This window comes from Neolamprologus multifasciatus, chromosome 10 (genome assembly GCF_963576455.1).
Source record: "Neolamprologus multifasciatus chromosome 10, fNeoMul1.2, whole genome shotgun sequence".
Classification (NCBI taxonomy): domain Eukaryota; kingdom Metazoa; phylum Chordata; class Actinopteri; order Cichliformes; family Cichlidae; genus Neolamprologus; species Neolamprologus multifasciatus.
This window is the reverse complement of record NC_140448.1, coordinates 27,380,326-27,404,564: the sequence shown is the minus strand read 5'-3', so window position 1 is coordinate 27,404,564 and position 24,239 is coordinate 27,380,326. Positions and strand designations below refer to the sequence as shown.

Sequence of the window (24,239 nt, the reverse complement as noted above, 5' to 3'; positions counted from 1 at the left end):
TTTTTGGGGGGGATGGGGTGTTTTTTAGACCTCGGAGTGTTAAAGGCATCTGTTTCAGGTCATAGCATCATATTTGAGTTTATAGACTATATTTCTGCAGCACAGCGGTCCAAAAACTGCCGTATTGCTCAATTTATCGTTAATATTGGTCTCACATATTCATTTATCCCAATTCTGGTTTTACTTTGCAGTTTGTTTGGATTTTTTTAAAGAGGAGACAGTGTAACTCAACACTTCCTGCACATATGTTTCAAATTAAAAGCCTTCCACCCAGCAGCTCAGGGGTATAATCCCCCAATTTGCCTTCTTTTTTTTTTTTTTTTGGAGATCTAATATAACTTTCCTGTTACAAAAAAGACCTGAGACATGATTCACTGAAAAAACACAGATTTTTATCGTAATTATCTTGTTGTTGTTTTCCCCCCGATTCTGCCAGGAAAGCAGATCTTCCTTATTATAAGAAACGGTTTTAATTTGTTCCAGCTGTTCCAAAACCGATGTGGCAGTCAACCTTTACTTACTTTTGAAACGCTTTAAGTGAAATGCACGTTCATGGAGCCTCCACGGTTTTTAGCTAGTCAGCAAAAAGAGTTGCACACCACCGAGTAAAGAAACTATTGTGCTTTCATTACGTTTCTATAAAAAGGGTTTCCACACAGTCACCTTAACCTGTTTTACAAGCTGCCTGTTTGCGGTTCAGCGTCTTTCTGTAGTTTCCTGTCCACGCCTCCGTGTTAGATTGGATTCAACAATCAAAACACAAATTATATCTGTGATAACAAAGAGCTTCTCGTGGCAAATGGTACACCAGACCTCAAAGGTGTATCGTATCATGAACATGCTATTTGCAATGTCATCATTGGGTTTTTTTAGGGTTTTTTTTAGTTGTTGTTTTTTTGCATTTCCACGGAAACAAGACCGCCTCCCAGCTTTATTAGCAGTTATAAGTTTCTCCACCTGTGACATTGCAAACAGGTAACCAGTGCGCTGAAACTTTCGCCCACTCGCTGCTCACTTCTTCCAGGTTAAGAGTGAAGGGGAGAATCACTACATGCCGCAGACACAGATGTTAAACACACTGCTGTTATGAAGTTATGCGTCAAAATGTGTTTTAGCCAATTTAAAAGTCAGTTTGAGTGTAGGCTGTATTTTGTGGTGCTTAGCAGCTCTGTCAGCAAGTCTAAATATAGCCTACAGTTAGTCAAGCTAACACTTGCTTTATCTGCTTTAGTGTTACTAAACTATGCTATTTACTGAGCCAAATAAGTCAAGCAGCTGGTCTGCACCACTGAAATCTGGATTATGCAGGCAAACAGAACTTTCCGTTCAAGTGTCAAAAACAAAAATCGTGCCGAGATTTCAGCTGGATTTAAAACTAAAGTGATTGCTCAGAGAGAAAGTTGGCGCTCTAACCCCGGCGTATACAGGCATGGTGCCAAAAAAACCCTGAAACTTTAAATGCACATTTATAGGAACAGTTTCTGTCTGCTAGCCCTCGCTCGGGCCTAAAGTCGAGCACAAATTGGAAATAATCAGATGAAGTTAACAGTGAATATGAGCTGTAAACATGACTGAATTGGTAAATGATGCTGAATTTCACTGTTGTTCGTCTTGACAGTGAAGGAAAAGGGAGAACCCAAACCCAGGCAGCACACCATCGACCTTAGCCAGATGGCTGTGCCCATCCAGTTGGCCCAGGAGAAGAAGCCCAGCCCTGAATCCCCCAAACCCTCTACCTCAGAGGCCGAACCCACCGCTGAATACGTCGCAGGAGGTAGTCCTCTCCATCATGCTTCATATTCAGCACTTTGCAGTTCCTGTTTTCGGTGCCAGTCATGATTTCAGTGGAATGAAATACAGTTCAAACTAAAACCTCGCAGTGGGCAGCTTGTGAAACATGGTTCTCCTTTTTAGGTCATTTAGTGACGGAAGCTGAAGTGTGTGTGTGAAACCTACTACTATTAATACCTCATCATCTGACAGCATGACTAATTTCACTGCAGGAAAAGCCACCAGAGTGGGAGTGCCCTCGCAGGATGAAGAGGTGGTTATGTCCTCCAGTCAGCAGCTGGGGAAGCCATATAAAACAAGCACAGTTGCTGTGGTAACCAAACCTGCTGCTGTCTCCTCTGCGGCTCCAGCGTCACACGTGGTGAGGGTTGGACTTTGGTCTTAAGGGTACAAAATAAATATCAATGTATAAATTTGTTGCAGAGAAACGGGTCAAACCTTGTGTCATTTATATTCTACAAATATATCTGAGCTCCTCTCCGATCCACAGAAAACTGGTGTAAACAGCTTTCACTGGAACAGTTTCTCTGCGTGAAAGTAGTAGTTTCAATGCAAACCTTTCATCTGCTTTGGTGGATTACCACCGGAGACAAAATGCTTCCTGGGAATTTTTCTCTTGTTCTTTGTGAAAGCATGGCAGTGCAGTTTTTTCTTATTTATGTTGCAGTTTTTGTCTTGGTTTCCATGTTTGTTTGTTTTTTTAAACAATCGTTTGGTGTCAGAGGACAGAAACCGAGAGCAAGTTGCCACAAAGTGCAGCGTCTTCAGCTTTTGAAAAAGTATAAAAACAAACAGTTGAGTTTGATGAGTTTTTTAATGTTGCACAGAGAACCTTTTAAATTAAATAAACATCCCCTTTATGGACTTCCTGTGAAAATCTAATTAATCCATGTGATTCAGTAGCTTGTAGGTTCACCTTCAGCAGCAATAACATGAGTTGCTGTTTTCTGTACGACTTCTATCAGTGCGTTACTTTGTCTCACATCGTTGTGGAGAAATTTGGCCCACTCTTCTTTACAAAGTTGCTTCAGTTCACTGATCATTCAGTTGTGCACAGCTCTCTTAAGGTCCTGCCACAGCTTTACCATCAGATTGAGGTCTGGACTTTGTCTTGTAGATTTCCTGCTGTGCTTGGAATCGCGGTTCTGTTACATGATCCAAGCTTGAAGTGTCAAACCGATGGCTTCATGCATACTTTACTCAGTGACTGCAAGGTGCCCAGGTCCTGTGGCTGTGAAACAAACCCAAATCAATAAGCCATCCTCTGCCGTGCTGACAGTTGGTATGCAGTGTTTGTGCTGAAGTGCAGCGTCAACACGTTGCTATGGATTATGGCCAAACATCTCCACATCAGTCTTGTCTCTCCACAGGACATTGGCCCATCTATGCATAATGTGTATGAACATTCCACGCACAAATTAATGATTTATCAATATTCTTGTGCCTAATCTTTAAAATCAACTTAAAAACACTCATTAATATTAGTATCGTCTTTTGGTCATTACTTACGGTTTTCAGAAAACACTGTAAGCCATAAAATGCTCAGTTAGTTAATTGACATATTCCAATATTGCTCTTATCTTAAAAAAAAATCGTATCTGTCCTGCTGGATGTCGTTGGACATCTAACTTCCTACCTCTTAAATCCTGTGGATTTGGTTAAGCTGTTCTTAATTTCTCCTGTGAGAACTCTTTGACATGACTGTAAATGGTTTTGAAAAGCGAAGCAAATGCAGAAGTGCATTTTAAAACCTACATTCTTTCTAGTGACCAGTAGGGGGCGACTCCTCCGGTTTGTGTGTGGAAAATAACAGCCCTATTTCATCCAAGACCTCGGAAAACATTTTCCGGATTAGTTTATGGGCTCAGGTGCTACTTTCAAGCCTTTTTGAATGCAACATGAATTAATTTAGTAAATGATGGTTCTCGTTAGCCTCCAGAGGAATGATACAGCAGGGAACGCTTTAGGGCGGGTCTACCTTTTGATTGACAGGTCACTATCGTATCGGTGCACAGTGCCCCTCGTTTCTCAGTCAGAGCCACACTTCAATGGTGCATCTTGTTTCAAAAAGTCAAGATGGAAAAAACAATAATTCGCAAATCAATTGGTTGAGCGATGGCTACGTCCATCTTTCTGTACAGTCTTTTCTCCTTAAAATTCTCCTGTGTCGTATTTTTGTCCTGCTGATCGTTAACAGCGTCACGTATGTGTCTTTTTTCCAGCACTCTGACAGTCATGGTAAACCTGAGGCTGGATTAGAGGCGGGAGAGTTGGAAGGAGACACTTTGGACCCCCAGACAGGCTTGTTCTACCGCTCCACCCAACCAGCTTCAGAACCCACCAAGCAACCCGCCCACTCTGCAAGCGCTCAGCCGCCGCCTTTGAGCCAGGCCGAGGCCGAGCAGAGCCGGCACCCTTCCACCTCCACGTCCACCCAGCAGACGCCACCGCCGCCGCAGCTGCAGAGCAAACCTCAGATCAGCCAGCCTTCCTCTTCCTCCACCACCTTCCCTTCTACTCCTCTTCTGACTAAGAAAATCCCCAAGCTACGAGAGCAGAGTCAGCCCAAACCCCAAACCTTAACCCAGAGCCCTAAAGACAGACCTGTGAGCGCACCGACCCCAGCCGGGGCCAAAGCCGCCACTCCGAGCACGCCAACCAAGCCCATGTTGACGCCACAGCTCCCGAAGCTCCAGCAGGCCCCCACATCCCACCACCGGCCCCTGCACACCTCAATGTCCCACCCTCCTCCGCTGCAGGCACACCACCCCGTCAGCACCGACAAAACCGCCTCCAGCCAGGTGAGTGGATTTTACACCTGCTCACCAGGAGTAAATTTCCAGAGGCAGCTGATGCCCACAGCTTCTCCTCCTCAGAAATTCCTGTTTTTTATTTTGTCATGATGACTTCCTGTTAAGTCACCTGATAAAACCTGTCGAGGGTGACACGTGAGTGGATTTTCACTTCTGTCCCGATCCACGACCACAAACACATACATCCAGTCCCATGACTAGGAGATATCTCCCACTCTCCCAGGGGGCGATATCAATTTGAGTGACACCTTATGTTTATCAAAAGAGATCAGCTGCATTTTGCTGCTCAGTGCATTAAATAACTGCTGTACATCTATTAAAAACAGTGAGCAGTATTTCAATAACATCACTGTAGAGCACCGATGGCAAATGTGGGTCAGGCCCCAGATTGAAGCCCTCAAAGCTCGCTTTCTCTATTTTAATTGCATGGTGTCGTTGTAATCTAACACAAGAATAGAAGTGAATTCAAAGTTCAAACTGAGGTAATTTAAATTCTGAACATCACTAAACAATGTGACATACTTTCATTATTAATGAAAACTCAACGTGCGGTTTTGTAGATGTTAATGTGGAGGTGTGAATCTAGTAAAGAAAGGAAATGTGCTTTTTATATCATGTCTAAACTTCCTGTTCATTTCTAAGTAGTTATTAAAATGACACATTATGAAGTTAAATGTGGTAAAGGGTGTGTTTAACTTTTGGCTCATGGTTTTGGCCCGTGAATTAAAACGAGTTTGACACCGTTCCTCTAGACGTGTTCAAAATTCCAACTTGGATTATTGTTCTTAAAAGCTTCCCTGAGTCTACAAAAGGGAATCCACAGCATTCCCAAGTAATTCTCAGCATCTAATAATAAGCAGTGCATGTTTCGGTGCTGGGATTTCCCTACGTTTGAGCCAAATGGAATGAACCTCTTGTTTTTTTCTCCTCATGTGACACACTGATAAACAAGGGGAAATTAATTTATGGTTGTGCTAATGCTGGCTGCAGCTGCTGCTTCTCTCTGTTATCTGTCACGGCAACCAAAGGCCGATTGGTGGCCAGAACAAATAACAAATCAGCTCATTTGTCACAGTTGGACTGAAGCAAGAGCTCTGTGTCTGTATATTTGGAGCTTGTGAGCCATACAGCAAGCTTTCCTACTATCTGACTTTTAAATATGAACACTTATCTTGTCTTTGGCTGAGCTGTAGCACATACAGAGCCTGCATACGTGCCTTTGATTATCATTTCAGTTCATTATGATCTTCTTATCAGGACCTGCTTTGGTTACTGTCTCTCCTCCTGCCAGAGGTCATCTGTAGTAATTCAGTAATAACGAGTACTTCTAATTTGTCACTGCAGCAGCCAATCATCACGCAGAGTGCCACCGTCACCAAGATTACCTTTGGCAGTTCCCACCACTCGTCGCCCGTCTTCAGCAGCGGGGAGGCTTCTGCCAAACTGATCCCAGAGTCCAGCTCCGGGCCTTCTGGAGACAAGCCCTCAGTGTCGGACATCCTAAAGATCTCCATGATGGAGGCGGAGATCGATCCAAGCACGGAGCCCATGGTGGTGGATTCCTCCAGCGATTGCGGCCCTCTGGGGAAAGCTTTGGAGGTCCAGGCCGTGTCCGGCACGCTGGACTCGGGCCAGTTCATCAGCAGCTCCGGGGCCGCCATGCATCACTCCCACTCGAAGCCGCAGCAGTTCAGCTGCCTGCAGGGCCTCGCGGCGCAGAGGAGCAAGGAAGACCTGGAAGTCATAGAGGTACGTTTCGTATTGTACGTTACTGAGAAGATAAATCACACAGCAGATAAACGTTTTTGCACAAAGAACACATGATATGGCCACGTTATCAAAGTGAAAGCACACAAGTGTTTTTTTTTTTTTTTATGGATGGTGGATAATGATAACCACAGATACTTTAAAAAGTCCTCGGTTAACTAAACAACTGATTTTCAGCCAACACTGAAAAGTTTTTTTACCACAACCATAAACGCCGTTCTCTGATCCTTCATTAGGCAGCATGTGCAACTATTAAAGAGATTCAACAAAGACAGGGCTTTATTTATTAATTTTTTTAAATGAACACAGTCGCAAACAAACACACCCATGCTAAACGCCTTTTTTAAATCAGGTTTTCATGCCAACAGATTTTATTCGCAAATGCTCGTTTAATGGAGCAGCTGGTCCTGTGTTTTTATCTCACGCTAAGCAAACATTTTTCTTAACACTTTCCCCCACAAGGGCAACATTTGACGACCTCTCCGTACCCTCAAAGACGGGTTTTGACACCTCAGTATACGTCAGTGAAGACGTGGAACACCCTCACTAACCTCTTATGCACAGTCGGTCAATTTGTTCTAAAAGCAGGGCTGAAACGAGGGTTACCGAGGCAACCAAGGGGGAAAGAGTGAAGAAGTTAGGTCCATAAGTATTTGGACTGACAGTTTTGTGCTTTTGCCTGTGATTTCAAAATCAGCTGAGTTGTGTACAAACAAATATGCAGCGGAAGTGCAGACTTTCAGCTTTAATTTAAAACATTTTGCGTTAACTGCAATTTTAAGACACAGTCCCTGATTTTCAGAGGCTCAAAAAATGGAAAAAACTTCCAAGGATTGTTTTTTATATCTTGAAATGCTCTGCCAGGTGTTTACTGCAGCTGTCTTCAGCTCTGTTAGGCTGCGATCAGGTAACTGACCTGGCCACTGAAGAATATGTCATTCACTGTTCCCCAGCTTTACTATTACTATGTTAAGTATCCTTTGTATGAAAAGGTTTTTGTCTTTGAAGCCTAAACAGTTTCTCTGACTGGTATCGATCTTCTCGTCTAATTCTCAGAAACAAAGGTGAACAGGTGGATTTCCCTGAAAGTCCTGTTTTGTTTCTTTAAGTCAAAGCTGAAAAAATGTCAACAAGGATGGAAAATACCATCTTAAAGCATCACTACCTGATAATAAAGCCCAGAAGAAGGCACTCACAGTCTCAAATGTTGGAAAATAGAGTGATTCCCCCAGAACAGGAAAAGGGAAAACCTTTATGCTCAGTATTGACATAACTTACATTTGGTTGCTTATTTCTAGCTCCATTGTTTATTCTGGGACTCGTTTATCGTGTACTCAACTGCAGCTCCGCATTTCTTTAGCTTTAGCTCTTCTTTCTTTGATTTGATTGGCTGCCCCTCACAAACAGGCTTGAACAGTAAGTAGGAGGGGCTTCTGTGTACACAGTGAGGACCATATTAGGGATATCCCCTCTCTGTGATGTCACACAGAGTCTAGAGTGGAAAAAAAAAAGTCTGAGAGGGACTATTTTCACCTACTCTGAGCCCGATCTTTCTCATACATGCAGGTGATTCCTCAGTATTCCATCCTGCCAGACTCCAGCCAGTCTAACGTGGTAGTGGAGCCCAGCGGCTTCCTGGAGATCACCAACTACACCAGCCAGCAGCTGGAGGAGGACAGCCCCATGGAGCAGGAGGTGGACAGCAGCAACGACGAGGCCGCCGCCGCCAGCCCCCCCGACCAGCCGTAGTCACTCCATGCTAAGAGACCCTGACGGGTGCAGCGCACATTTTCACTTTGGGAAAAGCAGACTGGCGATTTGTTCGAGGCCTCGGACACAGTGGACTTTAGTTAGTGTTTCATTTTGTGTAAAGTATTAGTTTGTTAGGCTCTTTTCGTCCCCGCAGCTAACGGCACATGTGGTTTTTATCACCAGATGTGGGAGCGAGGTGAAAGGATTAGTTCTAGTCCGGCTTCAGAGAGCTGGAAAGCAGTTTCTCCCAGCATACGATGTTACAGTATGGGGGACTTTCTACTTTCTAAGACATTTAAATATCATTTCATAAACATACAGCTGAGCAAGTACACTGCATTTAAAGTCAACCCAAAGGACCTGCAACTTCTGAGGGGGTCATAGAGATGAGTAGCAGCAGAAAAGATATTGAAAATGCCTTAAACACCAGACGTAAAAGCCCTTTTTAGACATTATGCGTGACATCACTGCCCCCAGCCATCTTTTTAAATAAAACCTTTATTGTTACGTTCCTCACGGCCTCTTTTGCACCTATTACAACTTTAACACTAGTTCGATGTCTCATCAAGAACCGGTTTGACGTGTTTTCACCCCCAAGAAATTCTATCGAAGGTGATTTTCCTTCTGCAGAAATTCCCAAAAGCTTTGCTCATAATGTTGCAGACTCAACCGAACCTGCGCCGATTCTCCAAAGACCGAGTGTGTCACACACAGGCTCAGAGGAACGAGCCTCCCATGAAAACAAATCACAACATCTTTGTTTTATTTAAACTTAGGAGCATAGTTGGCGATATAAAATCCAAAAATCTGTCATACCCCTAACAACATGCAGTCATAATCTCACATGGTGTTTTATAGAAAAGTGCCCCGGGTGCTTTTTTTGTTTTGGATATGAAATCGGATGATCGGAAAGGATGTCTGAAAGGGGCTTTGATAATTCACACAAAAGAGGGAACTCGATCAGGTCTGCAGACCCAAACAACCCCAGAAGTTTGGAAGCTTTCAGAAATAATTCTCGGAACTTAATTTAGACCGGGACTTCTCCGAGGAACGTCGTCCTGGAAAAATCAGCTCACGCCGTTCCTGAGCGGCGACTCGTAAATGGACAGCTTTTGGCGTCAGACGGATTGTATTTTTTCTCGACTCATTTTGTAACTCTCCAACACTTTACAGGGTTTTCAGAGGAGGGAACAGAGCTGGTGCAGATTGATATATATATATTATTTTTTTCTTCTGTGAGGAACATGACGCAGAACCACAAAAAGAGTCCTGGAGGACCAATAACGTCCAACGTAAGAGTTGCTGCTCAGTGTAATTTTGGAGTGCTTAAAAAAAAAAAGGAAAAGAAGCAAATTGAGCAATGTACTTTTTTTGTAAGATGTATTCCAGAGTCCAAAAAGTTGCAGTGAGGATTTCAATAAGTACGCATTTCTTTTCTACCTTTTCAAACTGTCTGACTAGATGAAAAAAAATTTAATCTGCACAATAAATCAGCTGAGTACAGCCGGTTGTGTTTGTCTCGGTCCAATTGTTTGAAAACAAAGAGTTTCAAACAAAAAAACCCCCGTCCATCCTTGACAGGGAGAAATTCCTCTGCTTTGAATAATGTTTGTCTGATGAGGTTTGTCCATTTTCATTTTCCCTTCAGGCTTTTGGAAAAACATGATGATGAACTTGACCTCACGCCACAAAAACACCAGCACATCGGCACCGTGCACATTCAGGTTTCTTTTCTAACGACACTGGGATATGTGAAGCTTTGAGAGAAAAGCTACCCCGTTTCTTGTAAAGTTCCTGTTCAGAGGGAGCTTTTGCTGTAATGAAAAAGCGGCACAGACACCTGCTTTTTTGTTTGTTTGTTTGTCTTTCTTTCGTTTAACATTAAACGCCTATAATCTTCATGTCGCTGCTTGTGAGGCATAGATAGGTGATTGACAGCAAAACAGAAAACGACCCAAAGCGATCAGGATGCGATTAGGCTGCAAACGCACGTCTGTGTCTGTCTGGAGGGCTCCGTGTGTTTTAGAAAAGCCTGTTTTTACTGGTATTTAATGAAAACAATTTCCCAAACTTGCAAGGATGGGGTGAACAGATCTGTTCTGTTATTTCACACATTTAAGAGCAATAAAGTTAATCTTTAGAGAGCTGAGCAGGTAAAAAGCTGAAAAAGAACTTAAAAAGGGAGCTTTTTACTTACCTACTCACACACTGTTAATTTTTTTTTACCATACAGTACTGTGCAAAAGTCTTCACAGCCCTCATTTCTTTAGATTTTGGGTCCAAGCCAAACTTCCTGAATTTTTTTTTTTTTTTTTTTTTGGACACTGGCTGCTTTTCACTCATTTTTAGTCCAGGCCTTGTTCGTGACCTTTTTCAGAGGAAAGTTTTTTGTTTGTTACGCCACTAATCACTGATCTATGAGTCATTTAAGCACATGAGGGCACACAAGGAACTAAAAAAAACACAATTTCCCATTTTTATTTTTTTCAGACAGGGTTTTACATTTTTAAAGTATTTTTGCAACAACAAGGTGATTCCCAAAGGGCAAAAAGCATGATGTGCAGCGTGTCCTTAAAAAGCCATTCTTAAAGAAGGGAAATGGGGAGAAAAGGTTGAGGTATGTCAAATTATATTAATTTGCTAAGAAGTGGACTAAAAATCAGTGCAAACAGGTCTTGTGGAGCGATGAATCCAAATTTGAAATTGTCAGTATGTACAGAGGAGAGTCAGAGGAGAGGTACCTGCACCCCTATTACAACAATACCCGTCTGTGAGACACAGTGGAGCCTCTGTCATGGTTTGGGGCTGCTGAAAATTACCATAAGATTTCGATTTTCCCTGCAAATCTATGTGAAAAGTATCTGATTGGCAACAGCTCCATTTTTCAGCCTGACAATGATCCCAAACGCACTACTGCAGCAGTAAAACCAAACCTGGATAGAAAACGCACCGCTCAGTCTAATGCTCTAACACAGATGTGTCGAACTCCAGGCCTTTCCTGCAGGTTTTAGATCTCACCCTGGGTCAACACACCTGAATCACATGATTAGTTCATTATCAGGCCTCTGGAGAACATCAAGACATGTCGAGGAGGTAATCAAGAAATTTAAATCAGCTGTGTTGGATCAAGGACATCTATAACCTGCAGGACACCGGCCCTCGAGGCCTGGAGTTGGACACCCCTGCTCTAACAGATCAGGATTTCTACTGCTTTTTATTCACAATTTCAAAGCTCGTGCCTTTATACGCAGTTTTCTGTCTAAATATTCTACTTTGTAATAGACTTCTTTAGTTAAAGCTGGAGGAGTCTAATGCGCCCACCCCTCCGCCTCCACCCGATCTCTTTTAAGGGAAGTATAATGAAGGTTATCAGGACAGCTGGATGACCTCCACATGCAATGACTACGAATTGGTGGCCAATAAAAACACATTAGTTCACCACTTCTTCCGAACCAGGCGCTTTTGTGACAAGGCTTTATTGAAACGGTAATTTGGGGATTTCCCCGCTTGGCAAAACAAAACGAAAGAATTACACATGCACTTTCTGTCATGTTGAACTGCTTTGCTTGGAAAAGCAAAGAGAAATATCCTCCACATACTTTTCTTTCTCACCTTTGACCTGTAACCTGAATGTGCTGAGCGACTGCTGCAGACTGTTGCTTAGCGATAACCAGTTTTTCCTCTACAGGTGCTTCAGGAAACTGAGCAGTACACATTTTATACCGGGCAGCTGTGTCATTCCCAGTGTGAATGCCAGACTTTAAAATTGGGAACATTCACATCTTTTTTCTTGCACACAGTGACAGTTTGACAAGAGTCCTTTTTTTCATTTACACATTCTCCACCTCTTGAACTGCAACACATTACAAACCGTTTTTTATAGAGTGACACGAGCCCTGTTTGGCTGTACGTAACCATCATACATCCTCTCACTTTTGGCCTGTAAACAGCTACGGCAGCCTCCAAAATGTTTCCAGGATTTATAGTTGCTCCTGCAGGCAAGTATAAAAACCTATTTACTGCATTGTGATGTCCATGTGAGCCAGGTTTCCTGTTTATTTAAGTTTGTCGCTTGTAAAAGCCTAACCGCACACTCCCTTGCAGAGCCCAGCCATGCACCGGTGCTTTCTCCTGCTTCATGGTGTAAATGATCCAGTGGGTTCTCAAGGGCTCAGATCCACCCTGCAGAGTCTGATTGGCTGGCCTCAACCTGCAGACATGTGGCTCTGTTTAGGAGCGTGCTGACTTAGCGTCCCTCCATCCTGCCCCCCTGCTGGGCAAGCGGTGCCAGAGTCCCACAGGAAAACACGGTTTACTCTGCTCTGCTTACTCACCTGACTGAGAAACCGCTTCAGGGAACAGCCTCTGTGTTTAGGAAGCATGAGCATAAAGTTGTTTTAAGCTTCTTGGTTTTTAGAGCGTTGTTTCATAAATAAGACTTGAAATGCTGAAATACTGGGAAGTGTTAACTTAATGTCAGCAACACGTTTTTTTTAAGTTGCTACATTGGCTACACTCGTCACAGGATCTCCCATCAGATTGGGTTAACTGGCATCAGACCAGTAGCATGAGTGGGAGAGAGGACTAGTCTTTCCGAAGATTAGAGACGTGAGAGGTTCATCATACTGTGAAAGCCTGAGTGGGAAGGTAGTTTAACAAATTATGAACAATGTTATTTTTTAGAAAAATTAGAAAGGATTCGGGGATTTCACAGATAACAGAACATAATATTATTTAAAGATTCGGGGAAGTCTCTGTACACAAGGAAAAAGGTCAGAAAAACAGTATGAAAAGGTTGTGATCTTCAGGCCCTGAGGCAACATTACACTGAAAACAGACATGGCTTTGTAGTGGAAATCACAGCGTGGACTGTCTGTGTGCCCCAGAACCCAAAAACAGACCGTCCTGTGAGGTCCTCGCCTTCTTCAGGTGTGAGTTTGTTTAAGATGAACTGATGATAACAGAGGCAGAGTGCATCTATTTCAGAGATTGCTGAGGCGGCGTCACCTCGAGCTGGGCTAACACAGAGTCAGTCTATTTATCATGTCATCATCAGTTAACCTGACGCCTTTGGACCGTCGAGGAAGCTGGAATACCCAGAGGGAAATGCCTCATTTCATTCATGTACTGTGAGGCAAAAGTGCTCATCACTGTGCTGCCTCAAAATAATAATAAATAAATATAAATATTATACATGCAGCTCATCCAGCTTGATATGAGTGCACAGCTCAAAAGCCATCATCTCTACCATATGTTGGAGGATTAGCACACGTGGCCAAGTACGGATATCTGTGAAGGTGAATCATGGAAGGTCTTTTTATTTCAGCAAGACAGCACTGAGCCACTTCTTTAAGTTTTAAGCTTTTCTTTCCAAGCTCCTTAGACGAAAGGTTTGATAGGTAAACTAGTTATCCTAATTTATTGATTTGTATCTTATTATTTATGACAGCAGCCCTTTTTTCCATAAACTATCCCTCAATACATCAATTTTTATTCATCTTTTTTGAACTTGGATGTCCATATCCTCCATATGTCCCTCGAGCTGATTACCTGGAAGATCTCAAAGTTTTCCTAGATGATATTTATGAAGTTTGTCATCTAAATATTGGTTATTTCAAGCAGCAAATCTGTGAGCCTGAGTGCTCAGATAGCCTGCCTGCAGTGAATTATGAAACAACAACAACAACAATCGAGGCCTACATAAACCGTTATCCTCGACATGAAATTCAAAATGTGAATTTTTTAAAAACATTCGTACAAAATTGAGTAATTACAGTTTATTGATGTGAACGTGACATCTTAACATGGTGTTCAAACAACCATTTTTTATGTGTAATGTTTTTGCTGTCTAATTCTAACCACAAATGGGACTCGGAACCAAGAGTCAGTTAAACTTTGTACACCCACCATCCACCCCAGCATCCTCCTCCAGAGTCTTTCTTCCTTCTTCTTCTTTCAGTTGCTCTTTCAGCCACAGTAGATCATCTGCCTCCATCTCACTCCGTCCCTAGCATCCTCCTCTGCCACATCCACCCTCTCCATGTCCCCCTTTACTACATCCATGAACCTCCTTTAGTGATCTTCCTCTTTTCCTCCTGCCTGCCATTCTTTGCTCATTGTCCAGCATATCCTCTCTTCCTCTTCTGCATATGTCCAAACCATCTCGGTCTTGCATCTCTAACCTTTTCTCCAAACTGCTCAGCCTGAGCTGTCCCTCTGTTGTACTCATTTTTAATCTTCTCCATCCTGCTCATCCCCAAGGTATTAAGAGCATCTTCAGCTCTGCCACCTCCAGATGCTTTTTTCCAGCCCCACAGTCTACGAACCATAACCCATATCAGGTCTCACCACCAACTTTTAAACATTTCTTTTCACTTTTACTGCTATCATCCCAGATACCCTGATACACCCTGCACTCTCTCACCATAGATCCCAGCGTCATCTGTAAACATCACAGTCCTTGGAGACTACTGCCTGACCTTATCTGGCAGCCTGTCCATCGCCTCTGTAGTGTCCAACAAATGTCATGTGCACAGTATTTTCACCACGCAAACATACATTTTAGGAGACAGAAGTGAGCTGTCACAAAGCCATCAGTAATGTTGAAACCTGCAGTTCCTCCATTTGTATACTTGTCTTGATTATATCATGAAAGGCCTGGATATTGTTCCACATAATGAGCAAATTGTTACAAACACATTTTTCCTATTAATCCCATTAATCTTAAAGTGCTGATGAAATCTGAAGTATGTCTGATGAAACATCTGCGAAACTAAACTAAACTGACCCAGAGCAAATGACTAAGACCATAAAAGGCAGCAGTGTGCTTGGTGGTCTGATTGCATTGTTCTCAACAATAGTTGTTGTTTTCATTGTTGGAGACCTCAGTAGGAAAGATTATGGGCGTAAAGGGGTGGGTAGGAGTTTCCTTGAAAATGCCTGTGATTTATCACTGGGGCCCAAGCAGCATTCCTCAGGCTTGAGTTTATTTGACTGCACTTCTTGCCATTTATTCACCATGGCTGCAGATTATGTTCCTCATGGCCGACATAGAAAGGTTTTACACAGTTATTTACACCTCATATTAGAAAATCATATTTAATGTTGCCACTCATGAATGAATGATATTTCCCTGTTTTTGCCTCTGGTTTTTGTGCCATAACTCAGCTTTTTTCTGGCAACTTTGGATGCAGCTGTTTTTGGGCAAACACCACACTCATAATGACATGACCATTAGTAACAGATCCAGGTTATGTTCTGAGGGGGAAAAAAACATAATCCTATTGTAGTGCCAGCCAGCTTTAGGCCAGCATGTGGACAATAAATGTGAAATTTGGCCCGACTCCCTGTTTCTCTCACAGCCTAAAGCCCAACATTTTGTCCTGCTTGTAAAACAAACAGCCAAACCCCAAACTGAATCCACCTGAACTCTCAAAAACAATCTTCTTGGAGGGACCTCAAAGTAAGTTAATGTGCTCAAACAGCAGATGCAGGATGCATGATACCATTGTCCTGGGGTGTGCTTCCTGCTCCCATTTGGTCTCCTGCCCTTCTCAACGTTACAACACCACAGCACAAGTAATGTAGGACATATTTAAGCATCTCATCAATTCATGTAGCTACAGGACGTAGACAGTCAACTTTGACCTTTCCCATGGCTGCGGACGATAAATCAGGACACTGAGCCGTGCGAGGGAGCAAGGGGTGCGATTACTGTGGATGAATAATAGGTTGCTATCTTCTTTCAGTTTACCAGTCGATGAGGCACGACCTCATGGAGCAAGGCACAGCTAATCTCTGCAAAGGGGCAACATAGGCATTCACCTTTAAAAAAAGATACTCCCAGAGATGTTTTTATGATGTGAAACAGATGGAAATGGGAGTGAATCATCATTACTGGCAGACACTTCAGATTGAAACAGTATTTCCTGAGTTAGTCTCTTGAGGATGAACCAATAAGAAAGAAAAATAGGAACACAGCCACCTCAGTGCTAGTTTGGACCAGTGATGGTGCGATGTAAGCATATTTTAATAAGATAAAGAGCTAACCCAGCAAAAAGTTGAGAACCTACCCTGATTTCTGAGTTGAAAACTGGTGGTACGACTACAAAATCCGAGCCACATGCAGATGAATGCTGAGGATGTTTCCACATAGAATAGATGCTTAAGTCGGCCTTTGCTGGAAAGTCATCCGCTAACACTAGCAAGTTTGGGTTGCAACCTGCAGGCCTAACAAATGCAAGACACACACATCTGCTAACTGGTGCTGAGTAACAGAATACTATAATAAAATGCCAACTTTAAACCTTATCTATGTCCAAACAGATGAATTATCTTTTAAAATCACCCATTGTACAGTTTTTATAATGGAAAAACTACCCAAAACCTTTTTTGTAGCTGGCTGTGAACATTTTTAGGAACTAAATAAACTGCCGTTTTTAACACTTCCATGTGTTAAAAATGAATGTTAGCATGACGAATGTAACGCCTCCGGTCGCTGGGAAAAAATATGTATGGTTCCTGAAAGTCAGAAAGAGGGTGCTGCAACAGAAATTGTGGTTATGATTGCTTTGGTCGCAGCTCGGTTGCTGCAGTAATCTGGAGTTCGCAGGAAAGATTATGACGATTTTGCCAACACTTGCTAACTAACCCCTAAGCAGCAGTGAAACTTGAAAAAGTGTGACACTAACTGGAAACAGAGAACAGAAGTTGTGCCTTACCACGGAAACCAACATGTTTTGAAAAGGTGCAACTTTTTGGCTTTGTAAGCAAACGGTCTCCATTCCCAGTTCGCGGCACAATTTTCACATTTTCACAACTGTTCAGGAAGTAGTTGCCAAGTGTTTGCAGACAAGTTGGTATCTTCCACAGAAATCTGCCAGCAACCAAAGCGACCACAAGGAGTTTTTTGGGGGCAGCACCTCTTAGCAACCAATTTCATCTGGCAATAGCGAGCAACCACTCACTAACCAATCAGGGAGTAGACATTTTTCTCTAATAACTAATGATTACCTGGAGTCACTGACCGGCTTTTAGGCCTGCTAGGCTGGGGTTTAAAGACTAACTTCACAATGACTATCAGCAATCTCCTACGCCCAATCAGGGAATACCAAAACAAAAAGTGGTTGTCAGGTCGTTGCGACTGTTTTACTGAGACATAAAATTTCAAATGCATTTGAGAGCTGGGACAACCTGAGATCTGAACCCTCCCTTGGAAAGTTGGGGTAAATTTAACCACGTCTTGTAGACCGGTTGATGGGAAATGTGCAAAATGTTCAAGAAAGCTTGATAAATGATATGAAACTTTCAACTAATGCTGTAAATTCATGTATTTCCTATGACATTTTTATGTCTAAGCCAACAGAGAATTCAGGTCATTTCACAGAGTTTATCAAACTACGCAAAGTTGGAAACTGTGATCTCACAGTAATGTATAGATTATTTACAGGCCAACCTCCATATTTCCTTTGAAGGAAACACAAAGATCTTTTTTGTTTATCTGTAGCAGATGGTCAGACAAGACTTGTTTTCTCTTTCCACTTTCTTTGCGATTGTTCATCAGTGACTAAGCGAGCTGCCCTTGCTTTGATGAAGCCGCCCCCTTGCAACAGAGTTGTTCTGATCTCAGCGTGATACGCTATGATAAACACAGGTTCAATTATGACTCAATGCCCGGTCACAGAGGAGAGGAAAAGTGACGGAGGTCTGCTTCCAATTTAGGAACCAAAAATATTTTCCGTAGGCCTCCTGTGATTGTATCGCTGCTCATCTAATAAACAAGAGGTAAAAAAAAATAGAAAACAACATGGTGGAATTCCACAAAACGGGAAGAGGAAAGGCCTTTGGAAGGAAATTATGCCTTTTGGGAGGATGGTACAGCTGCAAGAGTTGGCAAGAGCCCACCAGCGCGTTGTTTTGTCTTTCCGTTGTGAAGGGGCAAAGCTGGGAGGAAAACTGTTTCCCTCCGGTGGGTGTATGATCTCCCCGAGGAAGAGAAGCTCCCAGTGTTGTCTTTTTTTTTTTTTTACTTTGCCCAGGAGAGGCAATACGGTGCTGGAAAAATAAACAGAGCTGCAGTGTGGTAGTCTCATTTGATTTCCCAGTGGCTCACTTATGTGGAGCCCTGCAAGTAAACTCGTTCTAAGCCATTACTTCAACTTTGACTTCATTCTTAGCCTCTTCAGTAGTCTTGCTATTGCTCACTGATTACAAATAAACTGTGAGACAAAGTCTTTCTGTAATCGGGTCTCGTTTGTGGAGCTGGAAAGTGTGTTTCTTTTGACCTGTTTCCAAGGCCTTTTACATACAGTTGGTAGAGTTGGAGTTTGATATCCAAAGCCCCAGAAGTGGTTTTATGATTTACCCAAGGTTCTTAAACTTGCACAAATGCAGGACTATGCAGAGGCGAAAAGGCTGAGGGTAAAAAAAAAGAGATATCAATGGAAAAAAAGTAAAAAAGTGCTGCAGGTAGGATATTATCACTAGAGCTAACTCAGGGAAAAACCAAAGGAAGAGAGGACAAAAGAAAAGAAAAGAGTACAGCAACACAGGGCAATGATTGGGAAACAAAACTCAGGTTGAAAAAACAAAGTCAGGATGTAAAAAATACAAAGAGCCACATAAAAAACTATCCTTCAAAGTAGCAGCTTAAACTGGCAAACATGAGGACAGAGAAAGGAGAACTGAAAACACAAGAGTACAAAACCAATGAAAATAACAAGAACTGTGACATATAGTTTGTTTAGGTACTAGCGTTAACCCTCTCCACCCATAATCCCGCTTCACAGAGACCAGGCTGGTTTCGTTTTAAATAGAAAGAAGTTTTTCCACTGTGGCATATTCAGAGATTATTGAGATGACTGTACTTGATGAACTTTATCCACTCATTTCACTCGCATCAGATTTGGCAGAGCTGCGGTTGGTTGAATAATATCACTTTTTACCAGCTCATTTTCTTTATGACTTTGTCGTTTACTCTCTGTGCTGCAATTTTTAAAAAGGCTTAGAAGAAACGACTCTGACAGATGATGTGGTATGATTTGGACTCCTTCTACATATTTACTCTCAGACAACTTCATCTTGGTTTCCTATGTCCAAAGAATATTTTTTTGTAACTGTGCAGGCTCCTTTAGATGTTTTCTGGTCTAAATCTAATCTACCTGTAACCAGTGGTTTGCACCTTGCTCTAAACCATCTTTGTTTCCATTCATAAAGGTGTCTCTTGATTGTCAACCCTGATAATTACACACTTATCTCCTCAAGATTTTCTTGAAAAGTGTTTAGACCTGTTACTGAACATTGCAGTAAAAAACTACCAAACTGAGTTCCACACTTGATTTGAGCCTGTGAAAATGGGGCTCTGTCTATAAAAATGGGGGTAATTCTTAAACAGTTGATGCAAAAAGTTTGTTAAACCCCTCTAATTAAAGCTTAATATCTGCACTTCAATTGCTTCTTGAAGTGTTTTCTGATGTGAAAAAGGGCACAATAATTTGTCCTAGTGTGATTTGACTTATAAACCATTTAAAAGTTCTTCACTTTTAACAAGAAAAATCATCAACCTATCCATATGTTGCTACTGACACGAATCACGGTCTCCTTTTTCTTGGGAACACATCAAATACATGGAAAATGCTGTTTTAACCTTTTGAACATAGATATTTACAACCATACAAAAATAAAACATACAAAAATATTAAAATCTACAGGGAATAGTGCCATGACCTTTCAAATCCCTCGAGGAAGTTAACTTTCCATTTTGGATCCTCTTTCGGTTTTCGGGCCAAAATCACAACTTTTCTCACAAAACATCTCGTAATGTAAAAGGCAGATCACCATCGAATTTGCTGTTTGCATTGGCTGAGTGTTGATGGGGTTCCCCTGATCATGAAGTGCCAGAAATGTAAAAAAGTGCCTGTTTCTTGGAATCAGTAGGAAAAAGGACTGCCTCAGATTGTGGAGCCATTCAGTTCAAGTATTCAGCTACACAACAGAAAGGCTGCACTTGTTTATTAAGTCAATGAGCAGATGTAATTTTCCCCACGTAAACACAGTCTAGACAGTTCCAGATTCCAGATAAAACAGATGCAGATTACAGTTGGAGTTTCCTGTAAATCCAAACTCCTCACAGCAAATAAGCAACCTCTTACTCACAAATCCAACAAAGAGGGCCACAGTGGATTTATTCACAAAAGTGGATCTTTAATATATATTTTCTACTTAAATAACCTTTATGTTTCAAATTATTATTTGGATATAAATATTTATGTCTTCGTCCTTTTGCATCTCCCAGCCTCCCCCAACCTCCTAATGAAAATATAAAAACAACGGCTTAGCACGAGACACTCAACTTAGACTGAATATTCTACTTTAGCACTTGAAAGACTTTAAATAACTTCACGGTGTAAATCAGGACAGTGTTTAAGTCAAACACAAACACCAGAAGGCTTGTTGACAGACTAAATAGAAGGATAACCAAAGCCTGTACCAACACGATGCCTCATTATTAACACAAAAGCCAACGTCTAGCTGTGATTTTTGCATTGACAAAGATAAAGAGGCTTTTTCCCCTTTGACATAAAACAGGATGGCCCCGTTGACAACTTCCTGTACCACCCTGGACAGTAAATTAGGTTGAGTAACTATTTTTCTGTCTCCTGGTGGGAATAAGGGGTGGAGGGTCTGAGTCACTGAGGGTAAAAAGCTTTCTTTGGACAGTTAAGATAAAGCTGCTCGTGCTGAACAGCATTTTCGCAGTTCCAAAGACTTAATCCCAAAAGTAAACTGAGGAAGAAAGCTGAGGTAGTGAGGCTGGGAAAAGAGCAGCACTATCGAGTTAAAGGCCTTGGCTCTGTAAATTTAACTGGGAACTAAAGGCAAAATAATAAAGTTAGGTTTAGCCCTCGGGTTTCTGGTTTAACTCCAGCTGAAAGGATGTGTTCTGGGGGGATATTTTTCTGTTTGGAACAATATAAAGGCAGAGAGGATAACTTTAAGTCTGCAATGACAGTTATCTTTGGGACTCTGGAGAGTTTTCCTGTAGTTAGCCTTTTAGGATGCAGGGATTAGCACAGATTCAGTATAAAGAATAAAAAAGTCCAGTTTCTGAAATGTTGAGCTGAGTGCCAGCTTTGTGAAATCAGATGTGAGTGAATCCAACTGTGTATGTGCAGTGTATGTTATCTTCAGTAGTTTACTGGCTAGCATGGAGGACCTCAGGTCAAAGGGCTCCATAGGCATCACTTTGTGCTGAACATTTGGGGGGTCAAGATCTCTGTCTAAATAAAAAAATAAATCTGGGTAAATTCCCAGATGATTAAACATGCAACTCAATAACTGAAATGAGTAAAGAAAATCAACAACCTATTTATGCAAGATAATTCATAATTTTACTGGGGGAGTTATATTGGTTGGGTCTGATTATTGGGGGCGTCACAACCCCCCTAACCCCCCTGGAAATTACGCCCCTGTTCATAGGTTGCTGGAGCCATTTGAAGGTTGGTAGCTTTTGTAGGCGTCTATGATTTTTAGAGATGTGAAAGCAGAGGAAGTGACTTTATTTCTTTGAGTTTAGCTGCAGATATTCTTTTCAGACCAGAAGTCCATAATCATCAAGCATTAATACACTAGGATATTATATAGCAGACAGATTTCTTTTCATTTGGATTTCATATTTGGTGCTGTCCTGCAAAATGTTTTGTGGGCAACCATTTGTTTTTAAGTTGAACAATTTCACCACTCACGAGCCCTTTGATAGTGGATCTGGTAGAGTGTACGACTGTGGGTGGCTAACACAGGAATCTTTAGATTGCTGTTGAAAGAAGAGGCTTTTGTGTGCACATAAGAAGTTAGAGAAGGACAATATCTTGATCAGATTTTCAAGAACAGCGATGATCTGCAGATCTGTACTAACTAGAACGATGAAGCTGATCAGCCTTATCATAAAGATGATATGATGTATAGAGATGTGAAGGCAGAACGAACAACTGTAACGCCACAATGACACTGCACATATACATATATTATTTAATACTTTGATTAATATTTGAAGGCGGTTGATCAGTCCAACAAAGCAAATTGTGGCATCAGTTTCTGCAACCTTAAGTTGAACAATTCAGTTCATTTCTGTCGGGATTCTTGGCAGATAAACTGACTTGTAGTAAAAATACAGATAACTGCAATCCTCTAGCCACAGTACAGTAGTCCACTGGCAGCACACATTGTTTTATTTTGATTAACATTAAGAGGTAATTATCGAGTCCTGTAAATCTTTGGTTCAACAAATCAAATCTTTGGTAAAGTTTCTGCATCTGAAACTTGAACAGTTGAGGCATGTGTGTCCTTTGATAGCTCAGTTGGTAGAGCGGAGGGCTGTAATAGGTATCCTTAGGTTGCTGGTTCAACTCTGGCTCGAAGGACACAAGTTTTAAATGTGCTTGTACAAAGAGAGATGACGTTACAGGAGGGCGATGCCTCTGACTGACTGGAATGATTAATGGCTAGAAAAACCAGGAGGAATTGTCGTCACTATGACAGAAAGTTTGTGGTTTTTTCTATTTAATATTCAGAGCCAGATGTTCAGTCTCCCATACTTGTGGTTAAGCATGAGTTTCTGCATCCAAATCTTGAGTAATTCTACACCTTATGCACCCTTCAGAGGACTAGGTGAGAGAAACAAGTATCCTTAGGTCATTGGGTCGATACTGGCTTGAAGGGGTGCCTTTTGTGTGTAACTGTACGACATGATGGTTAAAGGAGGGCGATGTCTCAATCTGACTGGAATGAACAGAAAATCTAGAGGTGAACTGTCGTCAGTATTTACTCTGACTGAAGGTTTGAGGCTGGCTTTGCAGTCTTGCAAAATAAATTTATGCATCCAAGGAGTGAACAGTCCAACTCCACACACACCCTTTAGTGGGAGGACTGCAGGTGGGAGAAACTGGTATTTTTAGGTTAAACTCTTGTGTGTCTGCACAACATGAAAAAATGCAAAGACTTCTTTGGAGTTTTCTGTAGGACAAAAATCAGAATACTAGAAAAATTGTTATTACTGAGCTGCTGTAGGTGATAAAGTGGAACACTGTAGGTAGAAACAACAGTCTGTGTTCACGTTTTGTGTCTATACAAACTGGAAAGGTGTGAAGGCAGAAAAGACTGTTGCAGTCAGTAACCTTTCAGATAGACAGGATACATAAAGAAAGGAGGTAGCCTTGGAATGATATTACGACTGTATTACAGAGTGGAGCACTTTAGATAGAACTAAATGAGTAACAAAGATGGTTAACAGGAGGAAGACGGTTGTCCTGCAGATTCAACTAAATCTCCATGAAAATAACATGTGCAGCCAGTGCGAGACACACCTTTCTATAATCACCAAGCAGTGGTAGAGTGATATAACCTTTGTATACAAACTCATTTTGATTTAATATTTGGAGCCAGCATTCCTACAAAACAAGCATCAGGATGGTAAAGCATCATGCTCAACATTCAAAAGCTGAACAACTAAGGTGAAATTAGGTCTATATCTCAATCACAAGGAAATGAGTGACTGCATCCAAGACTCAACCAATTTAGCATTTCATATAGTCTTCAACACTTCTGCTCGACTGGGTGGACTCCTGTTAAAGGAGGGTGATGTCGCTGTCTGACTGGAATGATTGATGTGTAGAAAAATGATTAATTTTTACTGTCATCATTCACTCAGACAGAAAGTTTGTGGTTTGCTTGCAAAACAAACTTCCGCATTCAAGAGGTGAACGATTCAACACCACATGAACTCTTTGACAGTTCAGTTGGTAGAATGGAGGCCGGTAGTCGGGCTACACAGGTATCCTTAGGTTGCAGGTTCAACTTTGGCTCACAGGGAGTGGCAGGAACCTAGCATTATATTTTTTTAAGTTTTGATTTAATATTCAGATTATTTTCATTGCAGACTTGCTGTTAACCATCAGTTTCTGCATCCAAAATAGTTAAATATTTCATATTGTTTTCAACACATCAGCGCGGTCGGGTGGGGGACTGTAGGTGGGTGCTTACTTGATGAACCCTGGCTATTTGAAACCTGTCACAGTGGAAAAGCTGTAAGACTTCCATTCTTTTCATTTTTAAGTCCTGGAG

The 24,239-nt window shown here is 41.8% G+C and overlaps 1 protein-coding gene and 1 non-coding gene across 3 annotated transcripts in view; both read left to right on the top strand.

Moving 5' to 3' along the window:
* emsy (EMSY transcriptional repressor, BRCA2 interacting) overlaps window positions 1-22,893 on the top strand; it is a 41,062-nt gene extending 18,169 nt beyond the window's left edge. For both annotated transcript variants that reach the window (XM_085174304.1, XM_085174305.1), the window contains exons 16-20: window positions 1,619-1,774; window positions 2,004-2,152; window positions 4,014-4,592; window positions 5,949-6,353; window positions 7,938-22,893. In XM_085174304.1, coding sequence (XP_085030430.1) covers window positions 1,619-1,774; window positions 2,004-2,152; window positions 4,014-4,592; window positions 5,949-6,353; window positions 7,938-8,120 — 1,472 coding nt within the window. In that variant the 3' untranslated portion in view covers window positions 8,121-22,893. The remainder of the gene's footprint in view (window positions 1-1,618; window positions 1,775-2,003; window positions 2,153-4,013; window positions 4,593-5,948; window positions 6,354-7,937) is intronic.
* Window positions 22,463-22,540, top strand: trnay-gua (transfer RNA tyrosine (anticodon GUA)). Its single transcript is given in 2 exon segments — window positions 22,463-22,499; window positions 22,505-22,540. It is a non-coding gene; the product is annotated as a tRNA-Tyr (tRNA).
* Window positions 22,894-24,239: the final 1,346 nt, after the last annotated feature.